The sequence below is a fragment of the Musa acuminata genome, chromosome BXJ3-3 (genome assembly GCF_036884655.1).
Source record: "Musa acuminata AAA Group cultivar baxijiao chromosome BXJ3-3, Cavendish_Baxijiao_AAA, whole genome shotgun sequence".
Classification (NCBI taxonomy): Eukaryota; Viridiplantae; Streptophyta; class Magnoliopsida; order Zingiberales; family Musaceae; genus Musa; species Musa acuminata.
The window spans coordinates 24,831,696-24,845,259 of record NC_088351.1 but is presented as its reverse complement, the minus strand read 5'-3'; the positions used below and the strand labels follow the sequence as shown (position 1 = coordinate 24,845,259).

The window sequence follows — 13,564 nt, the reverse complement described above, 5'->3', positions numbered from 1 at the left end:
TGACCGTCGTTTCTTTACGCAAGAGGACCAGGACTGAGCCACCACTGGAAGATCTGCGGGAAACAAAGAAGCTGGCCCCTCATCCCGAGCCAAGGGGATCCACCATTGACATACCTCTGCGAGAAGTTCGGCCGGACCAGACGGTGAAGATCGGTTCAGAACTGCCCGAGCAGGAACGAGAGCAGCTCGTTGGACTCCTACGAGAAAATGCCGACGTCTTTGCCTGGTCCCCATCGGACATGACGGGTGTCGACCCAGGGATCGCACAGCATCATCTCAACATCCCGCCGGACGCTCGCCCGGTGAAGCAAAAACCCAGGCAGCAGGCCCCTGACCGATAACGCGCCATACAAGAAGAGGTGGGCCGACTCTTAGCAGCAGGCTTCATAGAAGAAGCCAAATACCCACAATGGCTGTCCAATGTAGTCCTTGTGAAAAAACACAATAGAAGCTGGAGGATGTGCGTTGACTACACTAGTCTCAACAATGCATGCCCTAAAGACTGCTACCCCCTCCAGAAGATCGACCAGCTGGTCGACGCAACGGTCGGACACGCATGCCTCACTTTTATGGACGCCTATTCGGGGTACAACCAGATCAGGATGGCACCCGAAGACAGAGAGCATACGACTTTCCTCACCGATCAAGGGGTATACTTCTATAAGGTCATGCCATTCGGGCTAAAAAATGCTAGGGCCACATACCAGAGGACGGTGAACAAGATGTTCGCCCATCAGATCGGGAGGAACATGGAAGTTTACGTGGACGATATGATAGTGAAAAGCCAAGAGGCCAGAACGCACCTTGCCGACCTAGCCGAGGCATTCGCCACACTGCGCAAGTTCGGCATGCGACTCAACCCCACAAAATGCGCTTTCGACGTCACCTCCGGGAAATTCCTTGGGTTCATCGTGCACGAAAGAGGAATTGACGCCAACCCGGAGAAGGTTCAGGCGATAATCAATATGCAGTCCCCCCGGACGATTAAAGACTTACAACAACTTAACGGAAGGCTTGTCGCCCTGTCTCGCTTCCTCACCCGATCGGGCGATCGCTGCCTCCCATTCTTCAAGGCGCTAAAGAACCTGAAGAACTTCCAGTGGACGTCGGAATCCGAGGAAGCTTTCAAACAAATGAAGCAGCACCTGGCCGGCCTCCCCCGCCTTGCCTCTATCTCTCCCGGGGAAAAGCTGGGCCTCTATTTAGCGGCCTCCCCGCACGCAGTCAGTTCCGTCCTAACCAGGGAAAGCTCCGGACAGCAACTCCCGATCTACTACGTCAGCCACGTCTTGAGCAGACCCGAGGAGCGTTACCCGCCGATAGAAAAACTCACACTCGCCCTGGTGCTCTCGGCTCGGAAGTTGCGCCCCTACTTCCAAGCACACCCGATGGAGGTCATCACCGACCAACCTCTTTGGCAGGTCTTAACAAAATTTGATGTTGCAGGGCGGCTCCTCAAATGGGCGGTGGAGCTCGGCGAACATGATATAAGATACGTGCCCAGGACCGCCATCAAGGCCCAAGCAGTAGCCGACTTCATCGCGAAGCTAACTCAGATAGAGGACAAAGATCTCGAGCAAACCCCCGAGGCTTGGACCCTATACGTGGATGGCTCGGCCAGCTCAAGAGGCACCGGCGTGGGTTTGGTTCTTCTCGCCCCCGACGGGCGCTCGTTTGAGCGCTCCCTCCGTTTCGGGTTTAAGGCCACTAACAACGAAGCGGAGTACGAGGCACTCCTAGCAGGACTAAGGCTGACCCTCGAGATGCAGGTGGCCGCTATACACGTCCTCACCGACTCGCAGCTCGTGGCCGAGCAGCTCCGCGGGAGATACGAAGCTAGGGACCCAACCATGGCGAAATACCTGGCACGGGTAAAGGACCTAAGTACCAAGTTCCCTTATTTTACATTATCTAATGTTCCGAGGGGGGAAAACGAGCGAGCCGACGCGCTAGCTAAGCTGGCGTCAAAACCAACCCCCAAAGCATGGCCGGAGATCGAGGAGCTCCCCGCCCGCGCCGTCGAAGTAGCAACTACGGCTCCAGGCAGCGCGCCAATCACATGGGTACAAGAGCTGCTACGCTTCAAGCGAGATGGGACCCTTCCCCACGACGAAGTTGCGGCCCGGCGCCTACATCGTACACACGCATGGTACACCGAGGAGAGTGGGCGGCTTTATAAGCGGTCCTTCACCTACCCCCTTCTACGATACTTGGAGCCTGACGAAGCCCAGACGGTCTTGGCCGAGATCCACGAAGGAGTTTGCGGAGAACACATCGGCGGGCGAACCTTGGCACACAAAATACTCCGCCAAGGTTACTACTGGCCGACCATGCGTCGGGACGCGAAAGCTTACGTGCAGTGGTGCGGCTCGTGCCAGGAACACGCCCGTGCACCCCGACAGTCGACGGTACCGCTCAGCCCCATCGATTGCACATGGCCGTTCGCGCAGTGGGGTTTGGACCTGCTTGGACCTTTCCCACCGGCTTTGGGGCAGCAGAGGTACATCATCGCAGGAGTGGACTATTTCACAAAGTGGGTTGAGGCCGAGCTATTGGCGGCAATCACGGAACAACAAATGGAGAAGTTCGTGTGGAGAAACCTAGTAACTCGGTTCGGGTTGCCCAAAGCCATTATCACGGATAACGGACCTCAGTTCGCTGGCAGAAGGTTCCGGGAGTTCTGTGCCGGTCATGGCATCTAGCTAAGGTTCAGCTCGGTGGCCCACCCTCAGACAAACGGGCTAGCGGAGGTGACCAATCGGTCCATCTTGGACGGACTCAAAAGAAGAGTGTCCGTGGCCCGATCGTCCTGGACGAATGAGCTCCCTAGCGTCCTATGGGCACTACGCACTACTCCCAAGACCGCGATTGGTGAGTCCCCGTACAACTTGACGTTCGGAATTGAAGCTGTCCTGCCACCCGAGGTAGCCATCGCCACCCTTCGGACAGAAGGCTACGACGAGAGAGCCTCGGACGAGGGACTTCGAGCCAACCTCGACATGCTCAAAGAGCGACGCGCCGAGGCCCACTTGAAAGCCCTCTCTTACAAGAAGACCATCGCAAGGGTCTACAACAGGAAGATACGACCCCGGCCGATCAAGTTGAGCGACCTGATCTTATGCAAGACCGAGGTGAGTGACCCGACCCGAGCAAAGGGAAAGTTGGCTCCCAAATGGGAAGGACCTTATCGGGTCGTCGAGGTAGTCCGACCGAGTACTTACAAGCTCGTGACAATGGACGGTTCCTCCCCGAGAACATGGAACGTCCAGAACCTTAAAAGACTTTGCCTATGGGGAATTGTTCAGCTAAAAAAGAGTCTCTTCTGAGTAGGGAGCTTTGCACTCTTTGAAGCTGAACGACATACTGGAGAAAAAAGCCTTCTTTATTTCAAAAACATGGAATTACAAGACTCAGCTGCGACAGGACTCGAGGATTACAAAAGAGATTACAGGACTCAACCCAGCTCAGCCGAGCAGGCCCCAAAAAACTCTATCCTAACCGTCGAAACCCCCGACGCTATCGTCGAAAGGAACTTCATCCGGCATATCTACATCTAAATCCTCAGGATGCGTGGCAAACGGATCCACTTCGACTTCCAACCCGGGATGGCACGTCTGGAACCGGCCCAGGGCAATCCGGTACCCGTACTTGTAGGTGACCTGCCCTGACCGAACCAGCCTGAGCTGGAAGCCCGAAGATTGCTTATAGGCCTCAATTATTTCTTTGTCTTTTTCTGGTCGTCGCTCTTACTCGGCCACCAGAGCTTCCGAGGCCCCCTTCGCCTCGGCCAGGGCCCCCTCCAATCTCTGGGTCAGGGTGGCCACCTCGCCTCGGATCAGGCGAGCCTCGGTTTGCGCCCCCCTCAGGAGCCCTTGGAGACCGTCTTTCTCCTCCTCAGCTGCCTTCGCCTCGGACTCCAAGCGAAGGACCTCAGCCTCCAGCGCCGACATGCGTTGGTCGGTCGCCCCTGCCTCAGTCCGGAGGCGCATCACCTCTGCCTCCAGCTCCGAAGAGTGCTGCTCGACCGCCGCAACCGCCTCCGGAGCCGCCCCCGCGCGAACCTCCTCGAGTTGCCTGCGCAGCTCAGCATTTCGGTCGCACAAGATGCCCAGGGCCCGACCTGCGTCACGTACGCGATCCGCCAATGCCATCGCGTAGTGCTGGCCCTGCAGAAGGAAGGTCAGGACCACCCTCGGACAAACCGTAGGTCGGGAACCAACAGCGAGACGCTTACCCATAGCAACGACTTAATGGATTTACCGAGCAGGACATCCGAGGGCATGGTGTAGAGCTCGCGAGCCATATCTGGATGAAGCCCTTCTCGGATGAACGCGGCTGTAGTCTCCCCATCAGCCCACACCCGAGTCTCGCGGGTCAGCGCCCCCCAGCGGGCTACCAACCGGTCGGAGGGTTGGCCCTCCGAAAGCTCGCCCATCAGGCGCGCCTGGTAGGAGTCGTTCGGTGGCCCCGCGGGCAGATGACACAAATCCCTGATCGAGGGCTCCCTGGGCGCCTTCCCCGCCCTCTCATTGCTCAGGCCGGCCTTGCCCCGACCTCGCCCTCCACGCCGGCCGCGCGAGCCCGACTCCGCCACCCCTTCGCATTCCTGAGCCTTCGGAGGAGCCGGTTTCTTCGGAGCGACAACCTTAGCCTTCTTTCGAGGACGGTCGCCCTCAAGCAACACTAGCGCCTCCCTCGTGCCAACGCCCTGGCCGATTGGGCGTTGCGGAGATATAGCCGACGGAGCACACCCTCCGCACACCGCAGTAAGGTTCACCATTTCTACACGAACATATAGAGCTTGGTTAGTATTCCAAAAGAGAAAAATAAGACAGGAAGGCCTACCGCCACCTCCTTTTTAAGGCATACCTCGAGGTACCGGGCTTAAACCCGCCTCGACCAACCACGCCTCGGTCATCGTCCGGATGACTCTGGAGGACGGGAGGATCTCCTTCAATCTACGAAGGGCCTGGAGCTCTCCTTCATCCAAGACCGGGGCGGTATTATCGACCGCGCGCGCCGCCCACCGGAGCCCAAAATCCCAACTCTCCGGGTGGCATACGTAGAAGAAACGCTCCTTCCACCCCTTGTTGCTGGAAGGAGCCCCGCTGACCCGGAAACCCGGTCGGGCGGACAAGTAATAACCCCCCGACCCCCTGGATAGGCGAAAGCAAGAAAGGAAAAGAGACCGGCTCAGAGGAATTTCGGCATAGTAGCATTCCCCTATGAATGCCACCAGATAGCGCCAGGAATTTGGCGCCATCTGAGAAGGAGAGATGCACCACTATGAGACGCAGGAGGTTATGACTGGATGGAACGGGAGGCGTAGCCCGGCCTCGAAGGCATCCGCGGTTAAGGCAAAGCCCCTAGGTATGGGATCATACGCCCGCTGCCCCGGTTTGGGGGCAATAAGCGTGAATTCCGTTGGGATACCGTAACGATCCCGAAGGGAGCCGAGCGACGACTCGCTCACGGTGGAGTCGAGGTCGTATGACCACATCAGCGATTCAAGGGCCTTGGTGGCCCTTTCCTCGGATGACGAGCGGGAACTCGCCAACACTGCCCCCTCGTCGACATCACCAGAAATAGGAGGCGAAGAAGGAGAGGACAGAGAAGGAGAAGCCATCCTTACCGAGCTTTGGAAAAGAAGGTGGGGCGGCTGATGGGTGCGAGGTTAGGTCGCTCAAAGAAGGGGTCGAGAGAATGCAGGTAACAGAGCATAAGGGAAGCCAACGGTGCGCTATTTATAGCCTACTGCCCGCCAAAACAGCGACCTTTCCTCTCCTGAGGTGCGCTGCGAAAACGCAAACGTCACACCGCCATAACTATGGCATGACGTGGCATTTGGTCGCAGCACGGCGCAAAGTATGAAGCCGCTAATAATGTCAGCCTCGAAAATCGGCCTCTCCCGAAAGGGGCGGCCCTTTGATCTTCCCCAGGAAAAAAGCAACCTGGCTGCCCGCGACCACGCACGGTCGAACGACCAACCGCTGGCCAAGAACCGAGTATCTCCTCGGTCGCGCAACGCCCGAGGCCACCACCTCGGTCGCATAACGCCCGAGGCCGCCACCTCAGTCGTGCGGCAACCGAGACCACGCCTGCACGACCAGCCCACCTGCGTCACGCTCCTCGGCTCTTCGGCTTTACGCCACCCAGGACACGCTTGCGCGGCCAGCCCGCCTGCATCGTGCTCCTCGGCTCTTCGGCTTTACGCCACCCAGGACACGCCTGCGCGGCCAGCCCGCCTGCATCGTGCTCCTCGGCTCTTCGGCTTTACGCCACCCAAGACACGCCTGCGCAGCCAGCTCGCCTGCATCGTGCTCCTTGGCTCTTCGGCTTTACGCCACCCAGGTCACGCCTGTGCGGCCAGCCCGCCTGCGTCATGCTCCTCGGCTCTTCGGCTTTACGCCACCCAGGACACGCCTGCGCGGCCAGCCCGCCTGCGTCGTGCTCCTCGGCTCTTCGGCTTTACGCCACCCAGGACACGCCTGCGCTGCTAGCCCGCCTGCGTCGTGCTCCTCGGCTCTTCGGCTTTACGCCACCCAGGTCACGCCTACACGGCCAGCCCGCCTGCGTCGTGCTCCTCGGCTCTTCAGCTTTACGCCACCCAGGACACGCCTGCGCGGCCAGCCCGCTTGCGTGCCCGCCTGCGTCGTGCTCCTCGGCTCTTCAGCTTTACGCCACCCAGGTCACGCCTGCGCGGCCAGCCCGCCTCCATCGTGCTCCTCGGCTCTTCGGCTTTACGCCACCTAGGACACGCCTGCGCGGCCAGCCCGCCTACGTCGTGCTCCTCGGCTCTTCGGCTTTACGCCACCCAGGTCACGACTGCACGGCCAGCCCGCCTGCGTCGTGCTCCTCGGTCTTCAACTTTACGCCACCCAGGACACGCTTGCGCGGCCAGCCCACCTACGTCGTGCTCCTCGGCTCTTCGGCTTTACGCCACCCGGGTCACGCCTGTGCGGCCAGCCCGCCTGCGTCGTGCTCCTCGGCTCTTCGACTTTACGCCACCCAGGTCACGCTTGCGCGGTCAGCCCGCCTGCGTCGTGCTCCTCGGCTCTTCAGCTTTACGCCACCTAGGACACACCTGCGCGGCCAGCCCGCCTGCGTGCCCGCCTGCGTCGTGCTCCTCGGCTCTTCGACTTTACGCCACCCAGGTCACGCCTGCGCGGCCAGCCCGCCTGCATCGTGCTCCTCGGCTCTTCGGCTTTACGCCACCTAGGACACGCCTGCGCGGCCAACCCGCCTGCGTCGTGCTCCTCGGCTCTTCGGCTTTACGCCACCCAGGTCACGACTGCACGGCCAGCCCGCCTGCGTCATGCTCCTCGGCTCTTCAACTTTACGCCACCCAGGACACGCTTGCGCGGCCAGCCCGCTTGCGTCGTGCTCCTCGGCTCTTCAGCTTTACGCCACCCGGGTCACGCCTGCGCGGTCAGCCCGCCTGCGTCGTGCTTGTCGGCTCTTCGGCTTTACGCCACCCGGGACACGCCTGCGCGGCTAGCCCGCCTGCGTCGTGCTCCTCGGCTCTTCGACTTTACGCCACCCAGGTCACGCTTGCGCGGCCAGCCCGCTTGCGTCGTGCTTCTCAGCTCTTCGACTTTACGCCACCCAAGTCACGCCTGCGCGGCCAGCTCGCTTTCGTCGTGCTTCTCAGCTCTTCGGCTTTACGCCACCCAGGACACGCCTGCGCGGCCAGCCCGCCTGCGTTGTGCTCCTCGGCTCTTCGGCTTTACGCCATCCGAGACCACGCCTGCGCGCCTTGCCCGCCTGCGCCGTGCTCCTCGGTCCCGCGCTATCCGAGATCCCAATCTCTGCTCGGTTTTCTGACCAAGTGGCGCGCCTCGGCCCCATACTGCACGAGACGCGTCCGCGCGGCTATCCCGCCTGAGTTGTACACCTTGATCTACGTGACCAGCCCACCGGAAGTAAGAAGCCATGCGTCGGACCTCCTGCATGCGAGAACCGACGCATAGCTCCTTTCGGGGGGGGGAGTATGATAGGGGTAAAAACGGATTTGACGTAACACACCAGATTTGACGTAATACACCCCCACGTCAGACACCCCTGGGCAGCACACTGCCCCAGGGAGCGAGCATTAACACCAATAGTGTGTGCACCCACACCCACCATACACGAACGACATCATCGTCTGATCCCTCATGACCGGCCGAGGCAGGGGAAGACGTCGACTGACGCCCCCCATACCCTGCAACAGCTCAACCTTCCACGTAACGCTCACGACGACGACAGACGCCACCAGAGGTACAGCCCTGCTCCGGCAGATGGCACATCAGGTAACATCAAACTCACTTATAAATACCCCCGGGCTCCCAACGGGTAGGGGGGGACAATCTCACCCTAAAAACTCCACTCCGAATCACTGACTTGATCATCGGAGGGGTCGGGCCGAACTACCGACCCGACCTGTGCGCAGGTACTCGACCAAAGCTGACCCTACTCGGCGTCGCGGAACTTTCCAGCCAGACCGCCTGCAGCGGCCGCCACGAGATCCCAAGGGGAGCCACGTCTGATCCCAATCAATCGGAGTCTTGAACCAACCACGTCGACCCCGAGGTCACGACTAAAAAAGTTACTTACCATAACAAGTAGTATAACCAAAAAAAAAAAAATAAGGGGGTTTGGGGGGGGGGGGGGGACAAATGATCCCAAACATGAAATGTAATGTATGAATCAACAAACTTGCATCTAGATCCATAACCATGAGATTCGAACCCATGATGTCTAACCAGGTCAAATCTTAGACCAACCCAAGCACACCAATGTTTTTGTATTCAATATACGAGAATCCAATCTGGTTCGGTGAACCCAATGCTGAAATCAAAGTTGAAGCATGTCAACTGCTTGTCCTCCTCTCCAAGGATCTTCATGATCAGTGTGTATGAACCCTGTGATGTGGAAGAAGATAAAAAGAAGGAAACATGTTGTCTTGGTTGATCCTTCTGAATCCATTTGTCACAAAACAAGTAACAGCGACAAAGATTGAAGATCAGAAATAGGTAGGTAGGTAGGTACGTAGGTTGACTTACTGGTGGAGTGAATGATGGGAGCGTCTGTTGATGGGATAGCCGGAAGTCACCGGTGGAAACTGGGCAAGACGTCTCTTTGCAGAGGTCAAGCGTCTCCTGGTGGATGTGCATGCCAAAATACTTGACATCGATCACCAGTTTCCCTTTGTTTATGTCACCCCCTGCATCACAATCTCAAAGCCTCGATCATGCCACTGCTGCATTAGAGAGGAGCCTTTATCTCATAGATCATGTCTTTTTGTATCTCATCACCACGAGAACAACACAGGAGAACGAGTAAAAACCAGTGTCGAGCTTACCAGTGATTGCTGATATCTTGAAGGTAGCAGGTTGGCCTCGCTCAATCGGGTTGGGATTTATCTCGACCCCCTTGACCGTCACCTGGTAGCTGGCTTTCTTGTCTGTAAAATTATTTGAGAGATCACAATCTATCTCAATTTAAGAGGAATTCCTGAAATATGTCATCCGATCACACGGAACCAAACAGATTCGTGAGCGTAGATGAGGAAATCTTTCTTCTTCTTCTCCCAAAAGAAAGAAAGGAGTAATCGATTTGGAAACAGTTTAAATGGTGTAAGAAAGAAAGTGAGGCGAAGGCGATCACCGCAATACTCGATCTGGTTGGTGTGGACGGGACAGGCAAGGAGAAGGCACGTAGCCGCTGTTACGACGCAGAAGAGAAGGAAGAACGACATGATGTTCGCGGTGCAGTTGTGTTCGAGAACGTAAGAGATATGAAGGTGACGACGAGAAGAGTAGTGTTCTTGTGGGGAACGAGGTCGTGATGGAATGGAATCCTTCTTTAGCTTTGCTTGTAATAGGCAAAAAGGTTTGCTACTGCCAACGTAGCCTCACAACAAAAGAAATCCCAGCCAAAGATTTGCTGTCCCTTCTCCACCTCCTCAGATCTCTGTCGTGGTAGATTTAGCTTTGCGTTTATGAATGGGAGTACACAAAGAAAGATATTAGTACGATGGTGGGTCTTCTTCCAGATTTTATTGCCATGGGAAGAGGGCATACTACTTTGTGGGATAAGAGGCTCTCGTGGCGATCCCACATAAGCCTTCGGAGTCCAAGACATCACGGCTCATCCTGATGTAGCCGTCTTCTCCCCAACCTGCACCCCATGAATTCTTCACGATCCAGAACATGTCCTTATCCGTGGTTCCATATCCGACCGCCAACACGCCATGGTTGAGACTCGACCCACAGGGGCCGTCGAAGATGCCATGCGAGTAGAACTGGAAGCCGAATCCGCCGGCGTCTATTGCCACCGACACCGGCTGCTTCGCCACGGCCTCCAACAGGCTGTGCTCGCTCCTGGCGGTCACGGCTTTGTAGCCGGAAATGGTGGAGACATGGTCGTGGAGTTGGTTGCCTCTGCACTCTTCCTGGAAGCCTTTGTAAGGGTACTTGGACTCGGAAGTCAACCCATGGTTGCTTCGGACGAACTCGAAGGCATTTTGCATGAACCCTCCACTGCAACCATGGTTTTTCCCGTTGATGTCACAGTCCACCAGCTCTTGCTCCGACAGCGGAATCAGTTTGCCGGTCTTGATGTAGGTGATTCCCTCGATCGCTGCCACCGCGGAGAAGGCCCAACAAGACCCTGCTCGCATCAAGAACACCATAAACACGAACATCGACGAGTTCTACAGACGAGTTATTGCATATCCTGATGCTTACCGCATTGACCTTGGTTCCTAACACCGGTGACGGCTCCCTTTTTCCTCCAATCCAGGTGCTCGGGGACGTGACTTTTCATGCTATGAGAACTGTTCGACGATATGTCCACCGTTTCCACCTGAGACGACAGGTAGCCGGAGTTGATTGCGGCAAAATCCACAGCATGACTTGTATGCCGGTGATGCAGTCGATCACCTTTACAGGAGGAGGAGTAGTAGTCTGTGGGTCGTCGGTCAAGCACATATGCTTGGCTCTGAATTCCTCGTTCGTCATGTCCGCGAACCTGTTGTCAGTGAGCTTGTAGCCATGGTCCTCGGCGTTGAACTTGCTGATCTTTAGGAAGTTGGATTGGTAGATCTTGAAGCGCTGCTCCTTCTCCTTCTTGTCCTTGTAGGTGAGGCCATGTCGAGCGATCCAACCCTCGTACCGATCTCTCACCGCGTCCCGGGAGACGGTGGAAGGTGGGCAGAGCGCGAAGAAGAGCGACAAGGCCAAGAAGCTGTTGAGGAGCTTGCCGTCGCCCATGGCTGGCTCTGCGTTCACGTAATGCCCTTGCGTCGATCTGATGATAAAGCAAGCATTCCTGGGGAAGCACAAAGTTCTCGTGGTCTGGGAGGTGATTCCGCTCGCAGTTCATGCATCCGCATAGCGATGGAGCGTCGTGCGTCTCTCCCTCACCCAACCGCAACGGATTGGCACATTGCACCACAAAGAGGTGATCTCTCCTCAGCACTCATAAAAGTAATTGCTGCTGCAATTACTGCAGCAATGTGATGGTGGTATATTTTCTACCCCCCTTTTTTGTTTTGGGGTACCGTGGCATCTCTCCACATTGGAAGGCGATCCTTATATTATCTCTTTGTTCTTACGGTAACACATCAAATTAGACTTTTTATCTCGGAAGAAGTAAGTCAAGACTTTGATTGATGATTGGTATAATAACAAAATTCATGAGTCATATCTAGTCCGAGATGTATTGATTTAATCTCACAACTTAAACAAGTCATATATCCCTAATTAGATACAATGATAGAAGTCGTCAATGCAATGACTTGGGTTACGCTGATGATAAGGTTAGATGTAATCACCTCTAATTTTATGGTTTTCACTAAAAATATTATTATTATTATTATGTACCTCTTACTTAATCAGTATACATTTATTAAAAATTTTATTTCAACTGTTAATACATATTTTCTACATTTGACATCTAAAACACAACTTCATTAATCAAAAAATAAAAACTTACATTATTAGAAATCCTCTCACATCTCTTTTCATTTCAATCTATTTGCAGGTAGATTCTCCTTTTTTTTTCCTTAAAATAAATGAAATATATTATCAGTGTTTAAAAAATAATAATATCTCATAAAAATTTGATTTTCGACGTAAAAGAAAATTGAAAAAAAAAGAAATTGCGATGCATGCTTTAGATTCAATTAGTTGTTTGAATTTCATATCATGATATGAAAAATTATATAATGGTTTGCATGAATTTAGATTAATAATTAACACTAAATTAATTGTTTGAATCATATGACATAAAATTTGTAAACCCTATTTAGTAATTTTTCAGAATGATCATAATGTTTCTCTATTTGGATCATTGATTAGGGTCGATAATTATTTTGAATCATGACATTAAAAAAAAAAAAAAAAGCCCCACCTTCAATTGCCTAATTGACATGAGTGATTTGGAGGGTGAGGTGACGTCCAGAGAAGTTTACCATTTCCCTACAGAGAGGGTGAAGCTATGGGAGCCTCCAAATCAAATCTTAAATCCCATGCACGTTATCCCACTTCGCAAAGTCCATCAACAGACCTTATAAATAGATTTGAGTCCGATAAAGATATAATTAAGATGATAAGAAGAGATGGGATGGGCAGCTATATATATATATATATATATATATATATATATATAGTTCATGCTTCAGCCCGTTGTTTCTTGGTCCTAAAGCGAGTCAGTCCTATTCTGTGTGCAGTGCACCCCCTGGATCACCGATACCGTCCAACTCCTACGTGATATCATCCTTGCATCTTCACCTGTGCGTCCGTGGCTCGCTGCGATATATAGTCTGCTTGCGCCACCGGCCACAAAGTATTGGAGAAGCGAGTGAGAGAGAGAGAGAGAGAGAGAGAGAGAGAGAGAGAGAGACATGTCGAGCCTTGTCGACATCTGGACGTTCGAGTTTGCGAAGATGAGGGAGAAGAAGGCTGGAGGTGGTGCTACGACAGCAGACCCTCGTCGTCCGTGGCTAAGACGAGAGGCGCAGGAGGATGTTTCCGGGGACAAGGGAGCGATCAAGAGCGTGGCCTTCTCGGAAGCCACCATTTGGATGCTCATGAACCGGTTCGCACCCTGCTGAGCATGCGCAGGCTCTTCAACCGTGTGTAATAGCAGCGTGGATTTAGGATCGTAGTTAGGGGTATATGTCATTGCATACGGAAAGATGTGGATTTGGAATGCTAATAAATTAGAGAGCTAATTGGAATCTGGAGTTTGTGCAGTATAAGATCGTTAGATGGGCATATTGCTGTGTCGATTCTTTGAGGTTGCACAGAAGAGGAGCTGCAACACAAACTCCTTCCAAGTCTAACACGACGATTAAGCCACTTGAAGAACCAGAAACATACACCTCACCTGACATAAACATGGTTGTCGGAAGTTCTGCTGCCGATATAAGCGTTTGGTTGGCTCTATATATCACAATAATAAAAGAGAGAAGGATAATTCTGTGGGTGCCTGCAATGATCTTGTCAGTGGAAAATGACCCCACCGTACCAGAGAGACATCAGCACCTGCAGCATCTCAAACTGATCTTGTCATCACA

The 13,564-nt window shown here is 54.3% G+C and overlaps 2 protein-coding genes across 2 annotated transcripts; one reads left to right on the top strand and one right to left on the bottom strand.

The window, feature by feature from the left end:
* Positions 1 to 569: 569 nt before the first annotated feature.
* On the top strand, positions 570 to 3,326 carry LOC135632503 (uncharacterized). The gene is made up of 3 exons (XM_065141110.1): positions 570 to 1,421; positions 1,473 to 2,603; positions 2,703 to 3,326. The coding sequence occupies exons 1-3, from the start codon at positions 570 to 572 to the stop codon at positions 3,324 to 3,326; spliced, it is 2,607 nt and encodes an 868-aa protein (XP_064997182.1).
* A 6,689-nt stretch (positions 3,327 to 10,015) lies between these two features.
* Positions 10,016 to 11,255, bottom strand: LOC103978337 (ervatamin-B-like). The gene is made up of 3 exons (XM_065141108.1): positions 10,926 to 11,255; positions 10,731 to 10,872; positions 10,016 to 10,653 (listed from the first exon to the last, which is right to left on the bottom strand). Exons 1-3 carry the CDS (start codon positions 11,253 to 11,255, stop codon positions 10,064 to 10,066), a joined length of 1,062 nt encoding a protein of 353 aa, XP_064997180.1. The 3' UTR covers positions 10,016 to 10,063.
* Between the last annotated feature and the right edge of the window lie 2,309 nt (positions 11,256 to 13,564).